We start from the raw sequence: 26977 nt of genomic DNA on the forward strand, positions 1-26977 counted from the left end.
GTGGAGAAAAGATGAAAGACGTGAACATATTTTCTGGGAATGTTAAGTTACTTGTAATTTCATTCTTGATGTTGAGCAGGCACTACTTGGTAGACAGTTTTGCTTTTCAAAACAAGACTTTTGTTTGGTTATAAACTTACTCTCAAACAACCTTGTAACTTTCTCATTTTTCACGTGAAATATTTCATATTTCAACAGAAAACTCTGGGTAGTATTCCCAAGGGTATAGATTTCCTCTCTAAATTTAAGTCCTACTTACAAATTGAATATTATCTATGTAAGAATAAGCCTAATCCTCCGATCTCTCTTCAAGAATTTAAAACTGCTATTAGTAAGAAGGATTTCATTTGCAGTTAGCCCTTTTTTATAGGGTCTCATTGCTTGTTTGGTTTCCTGTTTAGTATTTCTTCTTCGTAATGTTTGGCTTCTCAACGTTGTGCAAGTCGCGATAGTTATATTTGAATAGTATTATTGTACGTTTTGTCTCTGTGGTTGCACTGTATGTATTGATATTGTTTTGTACTATTAAAACTAAAGATAAGAAAATAATAATTTGTTAGGCAATAATTGAGTTGTATTGTAATACTAAAGAACTCACAAAATTATCATGTCTATTTGTATAAATGTCAAATGAATCAATAAAAGAGATGAAAAAAAAAACATATTTTGCCTTTCTCTAGAGATCAATCATCGATGCTAATTACCAACTCAATATCATATGTGAATCATATAGAAGCAGAAGTTTAAACATTATCATTGCATTATCTTAATTTTAATTTATTTGTCTCACTAAAATAATGATTTATCATAGCTTGAGACTCTTGCTAATGACAAAGTTACGTACTGTACATGCGTAATAATGTGATTAGTTCAGTTTTTTTTCCCAGCCACATTAACTGTAACTAAACTAAATAAAATATTGTAGACTTTCTAGTGTCACCATATTCCTTTTTTTTTTCCTTTTGCAGCCCATTCATTTGCCAATATCGCAGTCTTACTGAACAGTCCACTCATAAGTGACAGCCTTGATTCGACTATAACAGTTTTCAAATTTAGTAATCAGAGTGTGCAGTTTGATAAAGCCGAGTTCCAGGGTGGCCGACTTTCAGATCAAAGATTGATGCTCACTGGAAATGATCCTGCTCATTATGGCACCATAGAAGAAGATCATTCTTCAGCAAAGTTGATCATGGAAACAGATCTCCCTGTAAGTCAGAAAGTTGGTATCTACACCATAGCAATATCTGAAGGTTCAGAGACCCAACAGCTGCTGCGTGTGGTACTACTAAATCAAGACGGTAAGTTTGGAATCCCAGCAGGCAATGGTAAAGTACAGTAGCTTTAATAAGATTGGCTGTTCTTGGGATTATTGTTTAACTTTCTACTGGTTTTATCCAGGTTTTCTGCAGCAGGACTGGAACACAGTTTGTAGTTGTATGATGTGTGCGACTAGAAAAAATCCTTTAAACTGATTTAGACAGTGTCTTCAAACAATGCTCCTCGCTAATAAAAGAATTAACATAGGCTTAGGAAAGTGGGGTTTGGTGGGGGAGGGAGGTAGGCACATGGTAAGCTTCACCTGATTTTCAACTTGGTGGATGCAGGAATTTTGGATGCACTCCACAGCAGTGTTAGATAATTCAGTTATTCAGCCATTCAATAATAATTTAAAAATCTGTCAAATTTTAGACTTGTTGGCCCCTTCAACAACAAGTGCCCCTTCAATTTTGATTAAAAGTCAAATTTGTTGAAAATATAAGTACAATTTGGATGCAACACAGAAATTTTTCTAAACTTCCTCATGAAATTCTGAAAAAAATGAACAATCAATATTTCAAGATAAATTGCCTAAATTTTGAGGAAATAGTCCAAACTTCACTTGATAAACAAGTTGAACTTTGGGCATCAGAAGCCAAAGATCTGTTAAAAAAGTACCTCTAACCAGTTGTTACGAAGTATAACCTGTTCAATACAGTAAATCAAATTGAAAAGGTTTCAGCCAGACGTAGCATAGAAATGTTGAAACTTTGAAAAGGAAATTTAATTTGGAGAGAATAGAGAATAGATGAACTGCAAATTATGAATTATTGAAGATGAATAGTGCAGCGTGACCGTTTTATGATCTTTCAAATGATCAAAGGTAGTTTTGGCCAATATGAATGCAATAGGAAAGTGAATATGAATAATACAGTTGGAAGTTCCTAAGTTTGTAATATACATAAGTGAATGATTGAATTTTTGTTTTCATGCAATTTCCCTGTAGTGCCGAGATATGTATTAAAATTGTGCCCTTTTGAATTTGGAGAGCGTTGTAGTCAAATGGCTATTAAAGGCAACGAAGTTTGCGATCTAAGGGATTGCAGGTTTAAGTCCAGCTTGCCAGATATGAGTCCTTGGACAAGGCACTTTAGCTCCATTGCCTCTCTTCACCCAGGTGTGCCAATGGGGATTTGTGTGGTAACTTGTAAACTAGGTGGTGTGCCGACTTGTGGTTGCACCCTATGGAACTTCCCCTGAGGGGGACTAATGTTTGAATTGTGAACACTTGGGTGAGTGGGTGCGTGAGACAAATGACCAATGACCAGCAGTTAACTGTTGTAAGATCATGTGAAAGGCCTTGCCCCCATACAAGACTATAAACCTATATAACCTTGAACTTTAACCTTGAAACCCTGAAAATAGAATGAAAATAGTATGTCCAAAATTTAATATATATCTTGTTAGTAGTTCTATATCTTAAATTTTTCTTTAACTTTAGCACCTATCACCCCAGTTGAGTACTCTACAGTAGTGGTACGTGGTGATAATGCCCAAGTTTCTGTGTCAACATCAGAAGAGGAGTCAACCCTGAGATGGCGCAGGGTTGGACGTTTCTGTAGATCAGCATTGGATGACTGTACATGTTCTGGAACTACTTCATGCACTGTTCCAACTTCCGAGCTCTCAGACTCATTTGTAATGGAATCTTTCCAAAGTGGAGGATACAGTAATAGCAATCTTGCTATAATGAACGTTATTATCAGAGGTAAGTTTTGCTCGACGGTTGATTTCTTTCATTAAAAAACGTCAAACAAATCACTTTCTGTTAACAATGTTTTGACACAACTTTTTGGAGTAATATACAGATGAACCTTTCTGAAATAGGTTGTGAGCTCTGAACTTGTGTCTTAATTGAGTATACCTTAAACATTTTCATCTATTCAAGAGTTTCTGTTGTTTTTCAAAATCCATATTGGTTACAAATAATTAAATCTGTTTGAACCCCTACCTTCATCTTTGCATCCTGGCTACATGGACATTTGCTGCGTTCTGCATAGAGTTAAGACCCTCCAGCTTACACATCACACCTGATTGCCTTAGTCTACTTCCATCTTTGCATACTGGCTACATGGACATTTGCTGCAGTCTGCATGAGGTTTAGACCCTCCAGCTATCACATCAAATTTCAAATGTTACTGCATATATTATTTTCAAAAGCATTCTTGCAGTCTATTTCCAAGTAAGTATGAACCTGTCAGATTAATGTTTACATCAATGCTAGATCTGTATGTGATGGTGCTCTGCAATAAGTCTAGAGTTTATCCGCTGCTTACCGAAAGGAAAGAAGGGTGCAACTCCAAGAGAGGAAATAGTACAGAGAAAATGTGATGGTACCTGATATCATGACACAGCGCGAATGGTCTAAAAATGAACAACTGCAGATACACAGATACAGTACATTACGTGGAACAGACACTGTAGCTTTAGCTGATACATTAGTATACTAGTACATTTGTTGTGTGTGGTAGCCCTCATTCAAAATCTGTTGAAATATTTGAAAACCTCGTTTGTATTAAAGATATATACATTTGTGGCTTTGATAAGCCAATGATGGCTTCTTCGTGAAATGAGTTTAAGATATAGTCAATCTTTGATGGATTTTGATTGGTTTTGAAGCTATTTTCATGATTTCTAATGCTTAGATGAGTGATTAGGACAATGTTGATCGTGTCTGTAAATCTTTCGTGTTGTGGCAGACATAACCCACAGTACTGTAACCAGTAGCATACATGTGTCTTTTAACACACAGGTTACTGCAGGGAGCTGCTACTTCTCCCTGGATCATGCACCGCTGCTAATTTATAACAATGACTGATAATAACAATGACTGTTTATAACAATGACTGTTTATAACAATGAAAGAGATTCTTCCATGGCAGACAAAGTGACACCTATATATATTGAAAGGAAAAATATGATCCCACGCTTTTAGATATGTTATCCTCATCTAAATATATTTTTTTTCCAAACTCAAGATATGGTCAATCGAATGTACTCCTTTGACTGCCTTAAGGTAGTCTGTACCCCAAGTTATAGCACGCGATTATTGCTAGAAGTTTTCAAGAAGGTATATACTTTCCTGGAGGTCTAAACTCTCCAAATTGTTCTCATACAGTTTTAAGGAGCACACAAGATGACTGTATGTCCCAGTGAGGAAATCGTCCTTGAAGGTTGTAAAAAAGACAGTTTAAGAACTTTGCCCAAAATCTAGCATATTTGGGGCCAGTACAGCATACCCTTGAACCTTTGATTCTTCTCTGGAGTGGAATTGCAGCACAACACTATAGGGGGTCTGTGACGTCATAATGGCAAATTGTTTGCAAAGACATTAATACTTTCCTGTTATTATATGTTCTTGTTGATTTATCCTACAATCATATAAAACTGTAAATCTTTGCTCAGTTGTCAACGTTTTCTGTATTTCAAATTTCATAAAATTTTCGTTCTGTCTTGTAGAAATTTTTACAATTCCTCTTTCAATAAACGAGTTATGGTTAAATAAGACAAGAACATTTTCAGCCTCGACAAGCATTCACTCAGATGCTGTTGCCAGATGCCTTTCGCAATAAAAAATACCACAACAATTGGCAAAATTCCATATGACATGCCATGAGGATGTGGTTTTGAACTATGTGATCTATATGTGCAGAAAGATTCCAGTATTGCTACAAAGCCACTGCATTAGTCTATTTATTTCAGTAAGGTTTTCAACTGTATCATGCCAGGCTGTTTCAATCAGGCTTACAATTATTGCTTATACTTTGTCTTCATTAGAATTTAGTTATAATATTGTCGTACATGTATTTTGGATTGCGGACGAAATGTGTTGGGAAGAATTACTTATATCCGCAGTAGGCCTATGTCTAATATATTGGGAGTATTGCCAGAAAACAGTTCTTGAAAAATTCTCATCGAGATTCATGGCACTAAGATGAATTTTATGTCATTCCAGGCAAAAGAAATTAATGCCGTCTGAAAACTACGTTGACATAACAATAATTTACAGCCATCTGAAAATTACATTGACACAAAAATATGCTAATTGAAGAGGAAAATAGTTAGGAATATTGACAGAGAATTTTCAAATCCAAAATCATTTAATATTTGCAGTTCTGTGTTCCAAAGTGATAGTTCTTGAAAAGCGAATCTATACCCTAGGAACGGGTTTCCGACTAATTTTAACCTGTACACATGCAGACTAGGCTATTAGAATGTAAATGTTAAGGAGCAATATTATTTATTATTAACTTCTTTGCATATTTATAGATAATGTTCAATGAATACCTAAATTATTTATTTCTTTCCTTGAGTTCAATACTAGTCCATAGTTAAATCGTCATCACAAAGTAACTCATATGTTAAGTTTGCTTGTCAGTCAATTGTTTTACATCGTCAAGTTGTGAAGCATTTAGTCCAAACTGTGGAAAATTTGCCTTTTAAAAGTCACATGTGTGTTATTACTACTATGAAATGTAATGACTCCATCAGTTACCGACACTCGACTGCATTCTTTTGGTGAACAAATCTAGAAGATTGTCGTATAGTAGTTTGGTTAATTTTGCAATCCTATATTAAGAAATACCTAAAAGCATCCGGGAGGGGGGGGGGGGGACTGAGCAGACTCAATAATTGCTTTAAATAAATCAATTAGAATTTTAATCCCTACTGTACATCGGTGTCACAGTTTCTTGTTCATAAACATCAAGTAAACATCAAGCAGTTTTGAACTAACCGATTAACAGCCATCTTGTTTGATGTTTGATGTTTTTTTTATAAGAAAGCCGCAAGTTTGAAACAGCTTGGAGGAGAGATGGGAGGGTAAAAGGAGGAAATGTATCAACTTTATTGGTATTGTCTATATTTTAAAATAAACGATATTATGATATTGTATATCAGAACACATATGGAGAAGGTGGGATTGACACAGGTTAAAAATGGACGTATGTAAATTTCCAAGCCAGTCTATGTATTTGATATATGCAGTGAACATATACTGTGAGTGAAAGTCAATTCCTATTGATTTCATAAAATATTGCAAATGACTGAAAGTAGAGCTAATCTTTAAAGAACGTATGCCGGTAGCTAGACCATCACATACTCGGGCATATTATGTGGTATGATGCTTCATATTGCATTAATTGTAGGTTGATGATAAATTGGGGAAACCTAATTCATACTTCAAACTCAAGTAGTGCATTCTTTCATTAATAGTAAACAAATGTCCATTAAAGGGCGTGAAGACTCGCCCACAAAGATACGTCTCATGCCGGTAATCTGACCTAGTTTCGAATGAGGTGTAACAGAAGTGTTAGACACCACCATCGATCCCAGAAAATACACACACAGCTTGCTACCGTCTGTAATTAGACACTAGTGTACAGTCAATACATACAGCTACGGTCAATACCCACGACACAGTGTACATAGCAACGATGGACATTTCAGGTCTAGATAAAAGATAACAAGGTATCATGTTTCATTACTGTCTGCATTTTGTAGCGACAAGAAAAAAACTTCACTTGCAAGCAACGGAAAGTTAGCTTTTCCAGAGGGTGGCACGCGATATGGGGCGAGTCTTCAATGCCTTTAAGCATTCATCAGGTGTCAGTATATTACACATCATGTTAATATTTTTGAGGCACTTTTTGTTTACTTCCTGTTGGCCAATTTTATATTCATTAGTACAACTGTACCTTAAGGCATACCTGCAACCCCCCCCCCCCCAAAAAAAAAAGAAAAAAAACATTGCGATGCATGATGATCATACAGCTCTTACTATGAATTTTATACTTACAACATTAAACCTTACATTGTCACAAATGGAAGAATTTCACCCAGTGGAAGTCAGGCACCCTGCCTTGAGAGGTATTAAATGGCCATTTAAAGTGGGGTTTTGAAAATCGGGAAAGTCAGTGGAGCAGGTGACTATATTATCCAGTATCCCATTACAGAATTGCTATACGTAATGTTCTAAATACAAGTGTAAAGATGTTTAGTATAGTTTTCTACACGATAACTATAGCATTCAATGATAGGAAACAGTTATAGCCTTCAAATAGATGTCAAAACTTGGAACCTTTGGTGGTTATTATTGCAACATGTTTTCCAATTAGAATTTTTGGAATTAAAACATACGGATAATTGTTGAAATATGGTTCAAGACTGCAAGTAACAGAAGAAACAAAAGCCAGGAGAAAAACTGTGACTTTTAGTTGACAATTAATTAGTGTATGTACGCTAAGATTCTAAATAAACACAGTTACCCTGACAACCATGCAGTCCCACTATTTAGATGTCAATGGCACAGTTGGATGATGTTATTTACAACTTTTCATGTAATGATGGTTCACCCTTCCACTATGCCATATAAAAAATACAAATTGCAGGGTGGTGTTTACAGTACTGCACACTTTCGGGTGGATGGAATGCAATACTTTACAGTTAATAATAGTTATTGTGAGCTCTATGAGCACCTTAAATTCTCACCAATATTGTGTTACACCAGCTAGTGCTTAGTGCTAATATTTAAGCTTACATTTCTACCAAGGTAGTGCTACCCCAGCTAGAGCTCTGTGCTATCGATTGGAATGGGAGCGAATGCACATCCCTTGCCGGGTTATCCTCTGAACAATTATCGAAAAATACAAGGCTTGAAATAGGCTGGCGTTCATCCAGGATCTAACACTGATAGTGTCTTAAATAAGCTACTGTAAGCTCACTGATACTTAGGTGTCTTAACCAAAAATTTAAATAAACTAGAGCAGGTTTTGTATGCAAATCCATCATGATATTATTTTAAAAGAGACATAATTCAGAAGCTTCAAAACTGTTTGCTGACATAAAGTTTGGATAAAATCCAAATTATATATACTGTGTATTTAGACTGCAATTACTGTGAATTGAGCATGCAGTTGGGAGGCTCAATGTCATGGTTACCATGTGGAGTATATACGAAGTTGCCTTGATACTGTGGTGATACGTAAACCCAGCTTGCATGCATACTTAGCCATGATATAGACATGCAGGCGCCTGATTGTTGAATTTATACCTGGATGCTGTATCCATGGGTACATATCCTACAGGACATCATTTCCTGTTTTCTGTGGGCCATTCAATATCCGTTTCAGTATTATATATGACATGCAGCTTGTTTCAACTTAATTCACATAACAATGGTATGTACAACTAATATATACATACATGTAATACATCACATTTATATAGGGTTTTGTTTAAAGTCTGGTTTAACCGTTTTATTATACTTATTGGTGTACTATTTTACAAAATTTGACCTATATATAGCTGTCTTGCTGATTGCATGATAAATGTTATACATAAATACAAAATGGCCAGAAACAATATCTAGGTATGTAGATATTTTATTAATTATAAATTACAAAAAAAGGCCAAGAATTCCACAATATTTGCCACTTGTTAAAAAATGCCCGGGTGCATGAAATGTCTACTGGCCAATGTAATTTGTTCCCACTTTCCATCTTTGTGGAATTGATATCAAGTTTAAGCAACATTCCTTTGCACTGGCAGAAAAATGCCACTGCACATAAAACATTCTAGTGTAATCATGGAGGTAAAAACAGACCTCCATGGTGTAATTGACTATATATGTGAAAATGCGGAATGCGAGTGGCTCCCCTTTAACCCAACCCACCCGCACCCCCATCTACTCAAAGTAGTCCACTCCCTCTTCTCATAGTAGTACATGGTTATACAGATTACCCATTCGTACAGTAGCTTAAAGTGTACTCTATGTATTGGTAAATATTGGATAGCTCAGTTGGTTAGAGGACCTGTAAGCGTGCAAGGCATTAGTTTAAATCTAGCTGTATGCATGTTCAAGGCAATGAATTAATTTCTTTACTATTTCAAATGTTGTGCTTGTATTTTCCATGACAGTTTAATGTTGTACATATATGTAAGGTGGTTTGATTTTTTTGGGGGGGGGGGAGGGAGGGGTTACATGTATTAAGCACAGTGTATTGCTCATGATACATTAAAATGAGCTTCCTAGCTCTGTGAGCTTAACTGTCAGGATAATCTAATGAAGTATAATTAACCTAGGATTGTCCAAGCTCAGGTTCATTAACATATCCCCTTCCTCCCCAATGATGGCAAAAACCTATTAGCTATACGCACATTGGCGTGAAGCTCGCTTGAGTCATATGAGGACTGGGTGTGGGGGGTAGAGGGGCAGGACAATTATGTCACATGATGTCAAGTGAAATCTTATTTATTTTTGTTAAGGAAATGTAATGATGAAAATAAGAACACCTTATTTCCGTTGCCCTCTGATTCATCCCAGCCCAGAGACTGTATAGGGGCCCTAGTGACCTAGCTGCCTCTTGCCAAGCTTTAGCTGTACAACTTTTGTGCATAGTTTCCATGGTAACGATGAAGTGTGCAAAAAGTGTGCTTTAATGATGACCTGTTTACAGTAACAGTAATTATTGTTGTAATTTGCTGCATTTGTTGTACATATCATTTAGTTAATTATGCAGATGAGCTCTTTGAAATTGACTTTCAAATTTATCCTCTTTATGTGAATAAATAAAGTTTCGTTACTTTCACTGCATTATGGTTAGCACCAACTATAAAGTAAATGTGTCCATATCTTTTACTAAAGATTTACTTGTCATTGTAGAATATTCCAAGCATTAGTTGCCAAGTGAACGATACCTACATGACTGGACATTGAAACTTAAAAGTTTCATATATAGTATCTGTAACTTATTCTGAATTAACCTGTCACCTCGCTCACAAGCGCCCTCACTTTGCAGGTACCTACATGACAATATATACTCCCTGGTGTGTTGTCCCCCAGCAAAATATAACACCATGATCGACAACCGAAAAGTTCTTCCTAACATGCAAGCGTACTCCACGTGCACTACTTTATTGTGTATTTGCAGGCAAATGCAGGTCCAGGTCACCTTGTATTTAATTGTATCCTCTTCTTTTAATGTTATTCCAGAGTGTGATGTTAACCACTGGGGAACCAACTGTGCTGAAGAATGTCCTCGTTGCTTCAATGGAGGTATTTGTTCTGATAAGCATGGTACTTGCATATGCCCTCCTGGATTTAGTGGCCGACACTGTGAAACCGGTAAGATACATATCGAAAGAGCTGAATTATGTGCTATATATGACACAGGCCATATATGTTTTTAAAAGTACCTGGAGTGCTACAAAGTCACGCTCGATCCACAAAGAAATTGTATCTGCCTTCCTAGTGTTGTTGGATTTATATATAAATATACTGTATGTTTGCTACAATAACACTCCAATATTTTTTTGGGGGAAAAATGACTTACAGGCCATTCCAGCTGGGTATGTACATTTCAAATGTAAGACCCATTCAAGCATTGGGTGAGTTGATTCATTGTTTTGTTTTTAATTTTTGTTTATGTAATGTTTGGTTCCGATGCTTTGCATCCATCAGAACTACGCAGTCAAGTTGGCGGGTGTATGTGATCCCCAAGATGATAAACACTGTATCTCAAGAAAGAAATATGTGATTAATATGTCATACTTGGTTTATATGTTGGTCAGGGTGAGTAGGTAATTCCCTATTGTTTGGGGTGAGGCTATCCAGCATATTAATGAGTAGATAGGGCTAAAAGTCAAATTTTCAAAATGTCAATATCTCTTCAACTGTACATCCAAGTTGATTCATACATGGTAACTTGTAACAACATAGTAAGTAGATGTTCTTTGCATCAAACAACTTTTCTGCATTAATATTTATGAGTGGCTCAGCTAGGGGCTTAATATGGTCAAAACAACTTGTAAACATGATATCTCTACAAGCACAGGTTAAATCAATGTCATACTTGATGCAATAGGTAAAGATGACCTACAATGAATAGATGTGCCATATTGTTTCTGGTTCCTATCTCTTGAATATTAATGAGTGGGCAGGGCCGACCCTAAAATTCTCAAGATGTCAATTTCGCTGCAACTGTATTTCCGATTTAGTTTATATTTGGTATGGTGATCAATGTAACTACATACATGTCCAGCTTCCAACAACATAATAATACAATGTAAATATGTAGTTATGTGTACATGCTTATGAGATCATAAAATTGAACCTCATTATTATTCATGCATGCATCTGTTTTTAGCCTGTATGTCACTAAATAGACTTCATCGACATCATTATTGATTCCTGGTACCTTCCGTTATATATGTTGCCACAATGAAGTCAATAGATATAATCCCCGGGTTGGTGTGCACTTGTAAGTTCATGAATAGTAGTTAAACGTTTACAGCTTACACAATGAATTTGTTTGGTCATCCGAACCACTAAATGTTTTCGTTCTCTGGTTTTTGACTGTGTGTTATAAACCACACTCGTCACAGTCATTTTATTAGGCACTCACACGCCTCAAAGACAAGGCCAACTTTTGGAAAAAATATCTTTGTGATCATGTATGTTACAAAAAACTGGGTACCATGCATTGGATGGTATTCGATACCATAATTTGTCCATGACAACATTGTAACCTAAATTGTAAACACATAAAATGTCTCCTTCCCCCCCCCCCCCATTGAATTGTTTAATGCATCTGAGGAACTGACCTACAGTAATGGCCTGTTAATCATTTACTGGACTATGTATAGTCTATACATAGTCCAGGACTATGTGTAGTCTATACATTGTCTAGGACTATATATAGTCCATACATAGTCCAGTAAACATTATATGAACCTCGCGAACCTCAGCTGTTAAAGTATTGGAGTCATTTCTCCAAAATATTAAAACTGATCTAGAAATGCAACCTGGGAAGATTATTGATAACAATCTGTGTTGTTTAATGGTTTTGTATAAAACAATGAACTTCTTGTGCCTATAAAGTCAACCTTCAAAGTAGTCCAGCTAATAAATGTTTAACTTCAACGCAGGAACATTCCATTGAACAGTTATCTGAGATTTTATCCCTTGTTGGGAACGTGTTTTTTTTTTCAAATGGAATTTAAAATATTATTTTAGCCTCTTGCTTTGAATATTTGAGCTCTTGGACCGGATTTCTCAATTCCTTCTCACTTACTGATAAGTAATTATGGTGGAGTTTCTTATTGGTTTTTGAGTATAATCTAGATTTAAAGGTACCCCTTGGGTGGGGGCACGGGGGGGGGGGGGCAGCAGGGTGACACTGTTTTCTCCATGCAGCTTATTGATTTAAAAATGAAATTGATTAGTATGTCATTTCGACCTTCTTCTGTACAGTTCGTGGACGGAATGTTTTCGGACAAAGCGGTGAATTCCGATGTGACGAAGGCGCAGCAGACGATGCTACCAGTTGTCAGGGTTCACAGATATGTTATCCAAATCCATTTGGCTGTACTTGTCCGGCTGGCTACTCAGGCCTTGGGTGTATGACAGGTAAGATTCACTTTGCTTCCTTGCTTACCTGTCCCCTCACAAAACTGAGCACTCTCACTATATCTTGCCAAAGGTGAAAGCTTGGTTGACATTTTGAGCAGGTACTCTGTCAGCCATATTTTGACCATTCACATCCAGTTCGAAATGACTCTCCCTTCTTCTACCATCTCACAGGCTCAGATGTAGCCTTGAAATGATCTTCCCCAATCTTCAATTCTGTGTACGCATCAATCAGGACAGCTCTGCTAAATGGTTGCCAAGTTGTTATAAAATATTGGAGGCTAAACTTTGATACAAATAATAGGCCTACAGTACATATAAAGCTCATACATATTAAAGTAACTGTTCTATCTGAATTTTGTAAAGAGAATTTAGTTGTTTGGATGAACAATTTTCATCCTTTTTCCTTGTCATATATTATTTTAATTTTTAATTGTTTTCAGGGTTTAGTCTTTTTTTTCTCCCTGTAGATCATTGAAGGATTAAATTTGCAATGCTGAATTGATTATCTACCCTATAGGACCCTATATCTTAGTTATTTATGCATCAAATGCTAATTTTGATCTTACTGCTTGTGTTTTCTGATTGACTGATTGGACAGGGTACTGAATCACATGAGTTGCTGCTCCATTTTGATTGGTTTTTTTCTTAGTCCCTGAGGTTTTCTGCAAAACATCAGATTGAACAAATTAACAGAATCCACATCATCTCAGTCTGTTTTTTCATTATTCTATGCATATGACTATATTTCAATTGTGCTCCTTCACGCACAGGTCTCAATGTTCAGACTGAAGTAGTACGGTGTTTATTGAAAGTGTTAATTGATTCTACCGCCATAGCTTATGTTTTAAACCAAATACGTAAGCACGCAGTACAAATGGACATGGTACTTTAAGTACTAGTAATATTATTTTTATTGGAGATCTTCTTGAAATTAATATGGTTCATTAGTTTGCTGATTGCTCCTTTCTGTTTTGGATTTTATCTACAGAATGCAGCGACGGCAAGTTTGGAGCTGATTGCAAACAGGACTGCCACTGTGCCGATGGGTCGGGTTGCGCCAGTGACACTGGTGTCTGCAGCAACGACATATGTGCAGAGGGTTTCAAAGGTGTTAACTGTCAAGGTAATTTGGGAGGCAGACCAAAACTGAAATAGGGTATAGGAACAGAAAATTTAAAGTTTTAAGAAAAACCAAAAATGATAGCTGAAATATTTTGCCCAGTTTTTAGTTTGTTTGTTATTGGCCACACTTCAGGGGTCAGTAAGTGGTCAGAATTAGGGTTAACTGATGATTTGATCTGCTTGTCATTTAGATATTTTCAGGAGCAGTCGAATCGTTTCATTTTAAATGTTGTTATGTTATCTGGGCAAAATTTCTCCATCTTTTTTTGCTTTTCTTTAATAATCAACATATTGGAGAGGGAAGAGGGAGGTGGCGGGGGGGGGGGGGGGGAGAGATACTCCCTTTTATTACAACATACTCCTATGTCCCTGTTTACATTATTAAATTGTAGAATCTATATTTATATCTCAAAACAACAGCAGAGATAAAACTTATATTTCATTGATGAAAAGAGGAACATGTTTTATATGCATCCCGGTGAAATCCACCAAGCAGCAATTCCTACATAGTGCTATGGAGATTCTGATCATAATTGTCACAGTTTGTACAATAAAGTGAACTTGAAGCAAACATATATGATGTCATAGTTTGCACCACACTCGCAGCAAACTGTTCTGTTGACTTATTTTCCACTTGACATGCTGTGATCTGGTTTTGATATGGTTCAATCTTTACATTTGTTGATCTGTAGTTAACAATAAACCACCATAAGAATGTAGTCTGCAGTAATATTGAGATATACGTAGCTACATACCATAAGCAGAAAATTGGATGACTGTTCGTATTAAAGGAAAATATAACACAAAACTTGTCAGTGTACTTTTCTATGACATCACACCTGTTTGCTTCAAGTTCCCATTTGAGAGTACAAAATATGTCAGCAATGTTGTTATCTCAAAAACAGTACATAGGAACTGATTGCAAATTCCACCAGGATGCAAATATTAGAATGTGTTTCTCTTTCATCTGTCTGTCAAAAATAAAATTTTCCTCTGGATTTAATTTTCACCTAAAGATATACATCTTATATTCTCCTGGTCACAATTTGTTTTGATTCAGATATGGTGTCTGTAGAAATGTGGTAAGTTGTCCTTGTGATAACACCTTGATTTTCTCTTTTTTTTCTTGCTCTCAGTTGAAAATCCATGTCATGTTGGTACTTACGGTGACCTTTGCACTCTACCCTGCTCCTGTACCTCAGGCGATAACTGTCAAGATGTGGAAGAGAATTGTAAGAGAGGTTGTGCGGAACCTTGGACTGGCCTAGCATGTGATATTAATAGTATGTCTTACGACTTATCACGTCGAAAACTACGATGTTATTATTTTGAATGTAACTGTGCGCCACTCAGACCGAGCCATGTACTTACTGTACACGCATGATTGCATCATTCTTCAATCTAACTGTTGTGACCAAATTTGATTTCCAGTTTAGACTTTGCTCCTTCAATTGGTTTATAGCGCCCTCGTTTTTAGTGAGTGAAACTTAGATTTACTTCAGCCATCTTGTTTGGGCTGTTGCTGTTTTTCAGATGGTGTTTCGGCAGCCATGTGTATGCAATTTAAAGGTTTAGTTTACGGTTGTGAACTACAGTCAGGTTCTTACGTTTCGGTTCTTACGTGGAGGTGGGGAACTTGTTTCGGTGAGACGATATTTTGCAATTGTTTGTTGCAGGGGTATTCGTACATTTATTGGGCTTGGGTTTGTTTTAGGATTCTCGTTTAGCTTAGCTTCCCGGGGCTAGCCTTGGTGAACGTGTTTTTCAGTACTGTTGTATTAAGTGGGGGAATTGGAGGAGGCTTATCAAGTTTGTAGTTTCGACTTGGCTAGGGTTTATATCTAAGGTGATCTATTTCACACTGCATATTTTTCAGGGATGTTGTTACGTGGTTTATGTTATGTTAGGTCTATGCAGTTTCTTGGGACTTTGGAAGTCCTCTAGAGTTAAAGGGGTAGTGTATTGAGAGATTAGTAGCAATTTTTTTTCTATGTCTTTTGCTTCATTTTTTACTCTCTTCAGTTAATCGCTACGCTGTCAAAGTAGATGATCGCTGTCAAAGTTGATGATCGCTGTCAAAGTTGATGAGCGCTGTCAAAGTTGAGCGCATTACACAAACAATAGATCTCAAAATAATGCCTCCGAGTTTTCTTTTTTGAGCTAAGGACCCAACATTCATTAACGAAACAACTCCAGTTGGAGAGCATTTGAGAGATGGCGTCAAGACCAAGCAGAGACAAGACTCCAACGCCAAAGGGGCAGGAGTTCATGGAGGAGTTGAAGTTCAAGACCTTAGGGGGTGCTTGGAAGGATTTGAAGGCAGCATCAGAGGACATGAGATCTCTGATATCAGAAAATCCAACGAATGCCAAAGAAATTTATGCTAAGTGGAAGGGGAAGTATGAGCTTTTTCTAACCATAAATGACGAGTATTCTGAAATACTAGATGAGGAATCAAAGGCCGAGCATAGAGATAAGTGGTATGATGAAAGGGACACTTACATCACAAATATAAAGGCAAAGATGGAAGATTGGTTTGCTTGCAAGTCTGAAGAGGTTAAGTCTACACCTAAGGCTGCATCCAAAGCTGGATCTGAGTCATCAATTTGCAGCAAAACATCATCGATGAGACTGGCTGAAGTAACCAGGGAAAGGGAGTTAGTTGAAAGAACTAAGCTATTGCGAGAAAGACAAGCCTTGGAAAAGAAGCTTAAGTTATTAGAAATTAAGCTGCAGCATCAAGCCGAATCACATGAGATTGAAAGAAAACTAGCAGAGTCTAGAGGCAGAAGCCAGGTTTTGGAAGAAATTGAGGAAAACAGCCAATGTTTAGAAGACGAAGATTTAGAAGACGGCAGCATCGCTAGTAAACAGAATAGTAAAGTGTTTACAAAGGAGTGGGATGCTAGACCTAGGAAGACAGAAGTCCGACGACCGAGCAACATGAAGGCAAGGAACTTGGTAAAGTTCTAATTGAAATGCAGAAGCCTAAACTAGAGATTAAGAAGTTTAGCGGTGATTGCTTGACCTTTAATAAGTTCATGCGACAATTTAGGTCAAGAATTTAGGTGCTTTGCTCTAACGATCAGAAGAAGGCTTACTTGGAGCAGTACACCGTTGAGGAAGCTCATAAAATTGTGGTCGGCTTCTCATATCTGGATGCTGCTGTTGGGTATCCGGCTGCGATTAAGGAGCTGCAGCGACGATATGGAGATCCAGAAATTATTGCAAACACATATGTTAAAAGGGTGTTGAATTGGCCATCCATTCGAGCGGATGACCCAAAGGCGTTAGATGAGTTGGCAGTGTTCCTGAAGGAGTGCGAGGCAGCCACAAGGTGTGTTGGAGGTTTGGGGGTACTGGAGTTTTCTGAGAACCTGAAACATATTCTTCAGGAGCTCCCATTCTACATGCACGACAGATGGAGAAGTATTGTGCAAGGTCTCCGCAAGAAGGGAAACAGAATCAGCTTTAGCAATTTGGTTGACTTCATTCAGGCCGAGTCGATAAAGTTAAACGATCCAGTCTATGGCAGAATTAGTTTGGTGTCAGACAAGGGACGCAAACTAGACCATGGAAGGGCCAAAATTGCTGCTGTGACTAATGTTGAAAACAAGCCAGTTAATTGCTGGAACTGCGATGAACCTCATCTCTTTGCCAACTGCCCAAAGTTCAAGGCTATGACAATGAATGAAAGAAAAGACAAAGTGCGTAACCTTAAGGTATGTTTCTAGTGCCTCAGAAAGGGACACATGTCAACTGGATGCCGTACAACGGGTGCTGGCTGTGACGTTTGTAAAGGAAACCATCACACCCTCTACATAATTTTGCAGATGCTTCGCAACAGCCTGCAAGTATCACACGCACGTCAAGTAGTGCTTGGCAGCAAATCAGACAGTTTGTGCCAATGCTACAAGTTCCAGTTGTTGCACCATGCCTATCATCCCAGTTATGGTGGCCAAGGGTTTCAGGTACGTTGAATGTTATGCATTCTTAGATCCTGGTAGTAATGAGTCGTTCTGCACAGAAGCTCTAGCGGATAAGCTAGAAGCTAGTGGTAGGAGCACAGTACTTACAATCAAGTCGATGGGGCCTCCCTGTAGTGTACCTACCAGAGTTATATCCGACTTGAAGGTTGAAGTACTAAGTGGGGACGGAGTTTAAGTGAATCTGCCACAAGTATTCACCAAGTCCAGTTTGCCTGTAGAAGAGTGGCATATTCCAAATGAAAGGGACATTACAGCATGGGATCATTTGAGGGACGTAGAACTGCCTAGCCTGAGCAATGTCCACAGTATTGATTTGTTGATTGGTAATAATGTACCAGCCGCATATGCTCCAAGTGGGGTCAAGACAGGCACATTGGGTAGTCCATATGCCACCAAGACCCATCTAGAGGGGTTGCGTGGGGAGTGAAGCGTAAAAGTACTGGAGCGATCTCGAGTAACTTCATCCAGGCTGACAGCAACTTGGAGAATATGTTCAGAGAAAGCCTGAATCATGATTTCCCTGAGAAGGCTGTTGAGGATAAGTAGGAGTGGTCGTGGGAAGATAAGCAGTTTATGGAGCAGATGGAAAGTTCTTGCAAAATGATCAATGGGCATTATCAAGTAAATCTTCCACTACGGCATCAACAGGATAAGTTGCCTAATAACAAGCAAATGGCGATGAAGCGTCTGAAGAGTCTGGGCAGTAAAATGGAGAAGCTGCCCGAGTTTGAGGCAGATTATGTCACCTGTATGGAAGATGTGATTAGCAAAGGGTATGCCGAAAGGGTTCCTGAAAGTCAACCAGCCGAAAGGAAGGAGTGGTATATTCCTCATCATGGGGTGTACCATCCAAGGAAACCAGTCAAAATAAGGGTGGTGTTTGATTGCGGTGCTAAATATGGAGGAGTATCTTTAAATGATGTTTTACTTCCAGGGCCCAACCTGATAAACAGCCTCCAGGGCTTACTAATGAGATTTAGAAAGTATCCTGTGGCCTTCTCCAGTGATATCGAATGCATATTTTACCAGGTGAAGGTGCCAGAAAGCCAACGAGATCTATTAAGATTTCTTTGGTGGCCAAATGGAGACAGGAATCAAATGCCACAGGCTTATCGAATGGGAGTTTATTTGTTTGGAGCTGTGTCTGCCCCATCATGTGCCATCTATAGTCTAGGGAGAGCTGGCACAGATAACATACGCGGAGTTAGTTCGCATGCAGTGACCACACTGCATAACAACTTCTACATGGATGATGGGCTGAAATCAGTAGAATCTGTCAAAGATGCCATTAAGCTGGTTAATGAGTTAAAGTCTTTGTGTGAAGGAGGAGGCTTCAATCTGACCAAATGGTCCAGCAATAGGAGAGAAGTCTTGCGAGAGATTCCCTTGGAAGACAGGGCTAAAGAGTTGAAGGATCTAGATTTGGAATCCTCTCAACTTCCCACAGAAAGAACTTTGGGAGTGTTGTGGAATGCAGAGACAGATGTCTTCCAGTTTAAGAGCAGGATCAAGGAGGTTAAGGCTACAAGGAGAACAATTCTCTCAGTGGTCAGCTCAATTTATGATCCCTTGGGATTCATAGCTCCACTGCTAGTTCCAGCAAAGTCCATACTGCAAGAGACCTGTAAGCTGGAAGTTGTTTGGGATGACGAACCAGGAGAAGAGGTGCTTAAGAAATGGGAGCTATGGAAGACAAACATCCAAGATTTGGAAGGAGTTAACATTCCCCGATGTTATGTACCAGAACAATTTGGCAAGGTAACATCCAGAGACCTACACGTTTTTGCTGATGCCAGTGAGATGTGTAATATATCTAAGGCAGACTAATTGCGTTGGTGACCTACACTGTTCTTTCGTGTTTGCAAAGGCAAGGGTAGCCCCTCTGAAGAAAATAACCATTCCAAGGCTAGAGCTCACTGCTGCTACTTTGGCTGTGAGAATGGCTGCTATTGTGCAGAGGGAGATAGACTTAAAGATCGACAGGGTTCTATACTGGACAGACAGTACAGCCGTACTGAGATATATCTCTAATGATAAAGCAAGGTAGCATACCTTTGTGGCAAATCGCATTCAGGTCATCAGAGAAGCGTCCACTCCATCCCAGTGGCACCATGTGGCTACCAAGATGAACCCAGCCGACCTAGCGTCTAGAGGTGTTAAGACGACAAGCATATTTAACAACAGTATTTGGTTTGGTGGACCACACTTCTTAGGGAAGAAAGAATCAGAGTGGCCAAAACAGATAATTGCTAGGAGCATGGAAGAAGGTGATCCAGAAGTGAAGGTGAGCTGCGCATCTCCGAGGTGCGAAGAGCCTACCGTTACAGATGTCTTAGTGACGAGGATATCCAATTGGTTGACTTTAAGGAGAGTAATGGCTGGGGTTTGCTTGGCAACGAAGAAGTTCTTGAAATTGATTGGTAGATCAACAGGAGAATTTGAAGGTGTTCAACGATTGACTCCTAAACTGTTAGATGAAAGTGAAGCAACCATTGTAAAGGATGCTCAAAGAAAGGTGTACTCAGAGGAGGTAGAAGCTTTGTCAAATGGGAATGCTGTGGCTAGAGGAAGTCCTCTGTTTAAGTATTCTCCTATGCTAACTAACAACACTAACTAACAGTTATTTTTGATTACAAAGTTTTGTATCCCACAAACTGAATGATTATTGTTTTTTGTTTTTTTAAATTTCCAAGCCTATCACTGGTTTTTACTGGCTATGAGTTCAACATTCATGGTGTAATTGTGAAGAGAGTAAGCAAAGAATAAGACTTTTTTGTTGGTTACTTTATTTTCACCAAATGATAGTAGTTGATTTGAGTATTTGTTCAACACACGTTATTCTAGCTTTAAGACAATATTTAGGGTTGGATTCGAGCCAGTGGCGAGTCAATGCAGAATTATTTGTATGATTGATCGATACCATCCAAAAGAGAAAAAAAAAGTTGTAACTTTCCTTTTAACTGAACGATGTATGCTTGTGTCAGAAAGATTATGAAATTAGAACCACAACTTAGCAACAATATATCTCAATTTGAATGCTCATGTTTTGCATATGTTGCGAATCTGTCGTCTGAACACAAAATATGTCCCAAAAGTAATGCTTTCTTTTCATTTATTGCTTCCTGATCTGAAAACTGCTGTTGCCATTAGTTTATTATATTGCTTCTGATTTCGTTTTCCCCCCTTTCTCCTGAATGTGTTGCAATAATTCTCAGGTATATTTGAAGGGTTTGGTTAAAGAAGTGAAGTCAGTGTGTAATACACTAGGATCATTGTTTAGTGCGAAAATAACACTAGGATCATTGGTTAGTATGTAACTACACTAAGATCATTGTTTAGTGTGTAAATGCACTAGGATCATTTGTAAGTATTAATACAATTGGATCATTGTTTAGTGTGTAAATACACTAGAATCATTGTTTAGTGTGTATGTACACTAGGATCATTTGTTAGTGTGTATTTACACTAGGATCATTTGTTAGTGTGTATGTACACTAGTATCATCGGTTAGTGTGTATATACACTAGGATCATTGGGTAGTGTGTAAATTACACTAGGATCACGGTTAGTGTGTAAATACACTCGGATCTTTGGTTAGTGTGTAAATACATTAGGATAATTGTCTAGTGTGTATATACACTAGGATCAATGAAATGCTATAGTTTGTCCTGAGAGTTCTCATCTTTAGTTAAATGTGTTTTTCCATGTAATTGGTTAAATACATAAATTGTCCATCACATGTGTGGTGGGCAGTGCATTCGTGTGTGGTGGGCAGAGATTCGTGTGTGATGGGCATTGAGTCGTGTGTGCATGGTGGGCAGTGATTCATGTGTGATGGGCAATTGAGTTGTGTGTGCATGGTGGGCAGTGATTCAAGTATGCATTGTGGGCAGTGATTCCAGGCGCGAAAGGCGCAACCGCCCCCCCCCCTTGGGCAATTTTTGTGTTTATATAAATATATTTATATATATATTGAGTTGTGTGTGCATGGTGGGCAGTGATTCAAGCATGCATTGTGGGCAGTGATTCCAGGCGCGAAAGGCGCAACCGCCCCCCCCCCCTTGGGCAATTTTTGTGTTTATATGTATATTTATATATATATATATATATACATAAATATATATATATATATAGTTAAATATATATATAGTTATATATATATATATATATATATATATCTATCTATATATATATATATATATGTATATATATATATATATATATATGTATATAATCTTTATATTAATCATTCCTTTGTTTCAACTACAGCTGGGCCAGGAAAGATTGAGCTTATAGACTTTGTGAAAGTTAATGAAGGTATTAGCACCACAATAACGTGTACAGCAATCAGAAATCCTATACTGGAAAGCCAAGACTTAATCCTCACCTTCGATGGTGCTGATGTTCCTGATGCACTATCAGTGGTTCCTGATGACAGAGAATACAGGCTCACAAGCTCATGGGAGGAGGTTTTAGTGGAACCTGTCACGATCGAATGCTCCATTCGTGGTATAGATGTTAAGCGAGAGCTCAGTATTGTCCCATATGGTAAGCCAGTCGTCAGTTTAATATATGAGTTGATTTCATGCATAATTCATTGACTGTTTTACCAATATTAATCTTGACTGAAACGAACATGAAAGAGACACGAGGGGGGGGGGGTAAGGGATGCTGCAAAGGGGTCACTGTGGGTTGCGAGTCACAGGAGAACGGCCCTTCCTTTACAATGGTATGACCAAGTTGTACCATATTGCTTTGTAACTGCATGCCCGAGATCTTTTTAGATCTGGTTACAGAATCAATGCTTTGCCAATTTTTTTCTGATCACTCTACTCCCCCTTAAAATAATTCAAAAGCATTTAGGTTCCCCTGTAGCTATGATTAATTCACATATCGTCTTGCAGTCGTCCACATTGGTTGATTTCCAAATTGGAAGCAAATTTATTAGAAATGGCCAGCTAGAAGTACATTGATAATGTAAACATTCTCGATGTTTAATTGCTGGACTGCTTCATTCAGTTGACCTGATTTTGTTAGAATTTAACCGTTTTGGTAAAATGTTTACATTGATATTTTTCATACTAGTTGGATTGGGTGTTATTCTTGGGTGAAGCTTTACCATATTGTATAAATATAATCCCATTTTTCCTGGACTCCATGAAGTCATGCACGGTCATGCTTTTTCATGTCTCTCGTACACTCCCAGAGTCGCCAAATTTTGCGTCGAATGAGGATGTGTTACTGTCCTCGAAGGTTACCCCGACGACCATAGAACTTTCTTGGAGAGCATGGAATGAAGATACTGATCATGGAGAAGGCCCAGTTGGGAACTACTTGTTGGGAATAAAACTTGGAGAAGATGGATGGGAGAATGAACTGTTGTCAAATTCAACACTTTCTTATCAGTTTGAAGATCGTTTGCCCGATACTGCTTATATAATTATGATTTCTGTTGACAGGGAAGGTTTAGGTGGAATGGGCAGATGGACAACCTTGACAAACATTACCACACCCTGCGGAGGTAATAAAATTGTCAATATCCATTAGCCTGAATAATCTTCAAGCAAAACCGAGGGTTTTGCAATATATGTGTTATTAATCGTTTGTTCAGAGATGACGCTAGATTCACTGTATGCATTTGTTACACTTCTGTTCATACATGCCTGCTATATCCAGATTGGTACTCGTTGTGAAGAATACAAGTGAGAAACTTATAGCTTGTAAGATTTACCTAAAATATTTATATGATAAGTTAATAAACAGTCATGTAAAAGCAAAGGTTGTGATGTGCTCCTGAATTAAGCTCTGAAATGGGTCATAAGTAAATGGTGTTAATTATCTCTCTTTATCACTCTTTGTTTTAGTGCCAGCGGCTCCCACATTGGACCTTTTGTCAAGTACTTCAAGAGGTGCCACTTTTGCAGTGCAGGTTAGTCGACGATATTTTTCGGTGACTTTATTTCTTCATACGTTTGTCTGGAATGATGTAATCCATACATGAAAATGATTCTAGATACTGAGTTAATAAATATAATTTTACAACAATGGGACATAGAAATATTTTCATGTTTGAATCGAACATGAAACTTTGCATTGTTATATCAAAAAGCATGATGTGGCTTCTGACTGACATCTGTCCCCCATCTCCCCACCCCCCAAAAATAGTGGTCTTCCCCCATCTCCCCACCCCCCAAATAGTGGTCTGTCCCCCCATCTCCCCACCTCCAAGAAAAATATAGTGGTCGCAGAAAGTGTTCTCCATTAGTATTTTAATGTATACATTTATACTTGTACTCTTTATGTCAATGTTTCAAATCCCATTGTATCATATTATATAATCTCGGATAATTTGATATTCTCTCGTTCCCGAAAATTACAAAAGTGAGTGGCAACAGTTCAAAAAGTAAATTTCTGAGTGAGGAAAGATGTAATTACAAAGTTGGCATTTATTCAAGCAGGTGTAAGGTTATGACCAAGATAGTTCCTTTGGCATACATAACAAACCTAGCTTTCACTACGTATGGCAGGAATTGAACTAATTCTTGCATTCTAGCTCTCAATCTGCACTCAGCAAATAGTTCAGTTCAATCCTCATACCAGAGAATGCATAAACACACTGTTCACTCATAGAACAATACCACGATATTATTAAAGAGCTGGACAATAGAAAACAGAGATGTTGTTAATTAACTAGCCCATAGAAAACTCTATTTTGGAAAACTGGAAAGTTGTTACCTCGGTTACGCTTGAAGACCCTACCACCTGTACAAGCGATTTAGTTCATCGTCCTTGAACACAAAATGTTGTTATTATTCCGTTGGTCGGGCAACTTTATTCCTTACATTCGCTCTTACGTAATCATCCCAGCAAAAACGATATCTATTGGTGAAGATGTGTTGTTTTTGTTTCTATAGTACATAAACGTTTAACCATTTAATACCGGGTGCAGGCTATAGGCATAGCAGTTTGTAACAGTGGTGGGAAGGAGTCATGGCCTTGAGTCACCATGTCTCTGAAGCAAGGACGGTGTGGTGGAGATGGGGGCGGGGGGTAAACCTGGGGGAGGGGTCAAAGGGGAGGATTAACCACCAAGGAGAATTTGTTTGGAATTTATAAAATCTTTTGATGTAAAATGGTGCAATATTTATAGGTTGTCTCCCAGTACTAGTTTTACAATCGTAGTATCTGTTTTACAGCCCGTGTCATGACATTACAAATAAGTATAAAAAATTATCGCAGAGTAGTCAGTATTGCTGTACGGACATAGCCAACCAAATTATTGACCGAATTTAATAGAAGAGCAAACACCAGGTGCTCTGAAGTGACTCGACTTGACTTGAGTCAGTTTTAAAAATGGCTGGTAAAATAATTAGTTGATTCAACCTTTAAAATTGAGGTGACTCGTTTACAATTGGGTTTCTTTCTTTTTTGGCTCCTCAAAGATAATTAAAAGAGTTATAGATATTTAACAGTTCCACTCAACAAATATTCAGTCTAGCAACTTCAATGTAATTCAGTGAAACTGATGATAAATAACTACTTTAGTGCTATTTTGATTTACTGTACTTGAATTCAATTCAACCAAGTTTTTATCATGGGAGAAAAACAACAACACTGCATCTCTGTTTTCAGTTTCCATCGGTGGAAGAGAGGAATTGCAAAACAGTGTCTGCTACCCTTCAACAGAGACTTGAGGGAGGAAACTGGGAAGTTGTTACCTCTACCTCTGTAATGCTTGATGAAACGTCCATCCGCGTCGGAGATTTGATTCCTTGCTCTTCATATCGCTACCGTGTTCAGATATCTAGCACTGGTGGTGAAGGAAACAGTGGAGCTGTGGATTTAGAAACTGAAGCTGAAGGTCTTGTTTTATCTGTTATTATTATTGTTGTTGTTGTAGTTAATGAACATAATTAACACCATTATTAAAACAATTAAAGTAGTTGGTTATGTTTTGCAACAGAAATGTGTCTACCATCAAGATATGGAAGATACAAATTAAGCTGTTGATTTGTGCGTTAGTATCACAGGACATGTTTACAGAATTACGTTCATAAACACGTTACACTTAAATAGCTACTTCATATAGACTTTTATCAACTTTATATGGCAGATGTATGGGACAGCCTCATTTGCATACAGTTCTTAGAGAAATCAACAAGTTTACATGGATGAAAAAACAAGCTCTCTTTGTTTCATAATATTATTATTTATTGTTTTGGCCAATAAGGAAGGAAAGAGTTATTAAAGAAATTTGCAATGTAGATAATGGTTGCTATGGTACAGGAATTCAACTTTTTTACCTCTCTTTCAACTCTTTGACAAATTTCTTGTGCAATCTAACAGCTCTTGAAATTGTTCAGAACCTCGAAGCCTTCCCAGGAGAATCGCCGGCCACCCTCAGACTGACTTGGGAGTCGCCGGATATGTCCGACAACCACTGTCCGGTGGATGAATATGTAGTGACGTACGAACTGAGTCGTTACATTACGTGCTCCACAAGCAGATTAGATGGTACCGCCAGAGTAGGCACAACTCTGACAGAAGGATACAGTATCCAGGATCTCGAACACAATGCTCGATACTCGATCAGTGTTGTCGCAGTGGGAATGTATAACAGCACTGAGGAAACAATCGTGGGAGAAACGTCATTCTCAGGTGAGGAAATAATATTGTTACTCACTGATAGGTTGATCATATATGTTGCCATAAGAACAATTTCAGGTTTGTATGTATTCTTAGGTTTTCCTACAAATGGAGCAAATATAAATAAAATTAAGTGTGAATTGATCGCTTCATAAACAGTATATGACTTATCACGTTGCAGCCGGCGTTTGGTCATTTCTCAACATCCTCAATGATAAAACCATCGTGGCAGAAATGTTTGGAGAGGTTGATGATAAAGAAAACACATAATAAAATTTGCCTACTCAAGCTAACAACTTACATTCTTAGGTGATTTATATAGTAGCATGGCATATTGATCGAAATCAGCTCCAAAAGTTATTTTAAGGGATGAAATTTTGGCACAAAATTATTTTGATATGTTATAGACTCATTCAAAATCGCATCTTATCAAATCAGTCCAAGTTGTATTCTATACAACTTTTTTTAGTTTCGGAAATTATCCTTTAAAATA

At 37.8% G+C, this 26977-nt stretch overlaps 2 protein-coding genes across 4 annotated transcripts in view; one reads left to right on the forward strand and one right to left on the reverse strand.

Moving 5' to 3' along the window:
- Positions 1–26977, reverse strand: part of LOC139983124 (gem-associated protein 4-like) — a 182073-nt gene that overhangs the window by 17592 nt on the left and 137504 nt on the right. The gene's annotated exons all lie outside the window — the stretch shown is intronic.
- Positions 1–26977, forward strand: part of LOC139982857 (uncharacterized) — an 87263-nt gene that overhangs the window by 2495 nt on the left and 57791 nt on the right. For all 3 annotated transcript variants that reach the window (XM_071995993.1, XM_071996003.1, XM_071996013.1), the window contains exons 2-12: positions 969–1298; positions 2759–3025; positions 10310–10441; positions 12569–12724; positions 13716–13850; positions 14986–15132; positions 22108–22386; positions 23045–23359; positions 23703–23767; positions 25471–25699; positions 26185–26496. In XM_071995993.1, the coding sequence (XP_071852094.1) occupies positions 969–1298; positions 2759–3025; positions 10310–10441; positions 12569–12724; positions 13716–13850; positions 14986–15132; positions 22108–22386; positions 23045–23359; positions 23703–23767; positions 25471–25699; positions 26185–26496 (2367 nt within the window). The remainder of the gene's footprint in view (positions 1–968; positions 1299–2758; positions 3026–10309; positions 10442–12568; positions 12725–13715; positions 13851–14985; positions 15133–22107; positions 22387–23044; positions 23360–23702; positions 23768–25470; positions 25700–26184; positions 26497–26977) is intronic.

The sequence above is a fragment of the Apostichopus japonicus genome, chromosome 2, assembly GCF_037975245.1.
Source record: "Apostichopus japonicus isolate 1M-3 chromosome 2, ASM3797524v1, whole genome shotgun sequence".
In the NCBI taxonomy this organism is placed as follows: domain Eukaryota; kingdom Metazoa; phylum Echinodermata; class Holothuroidea; order Aspidochirotida; family Stichopodidae; genus Apostichopus; species Apostichopus japonicus.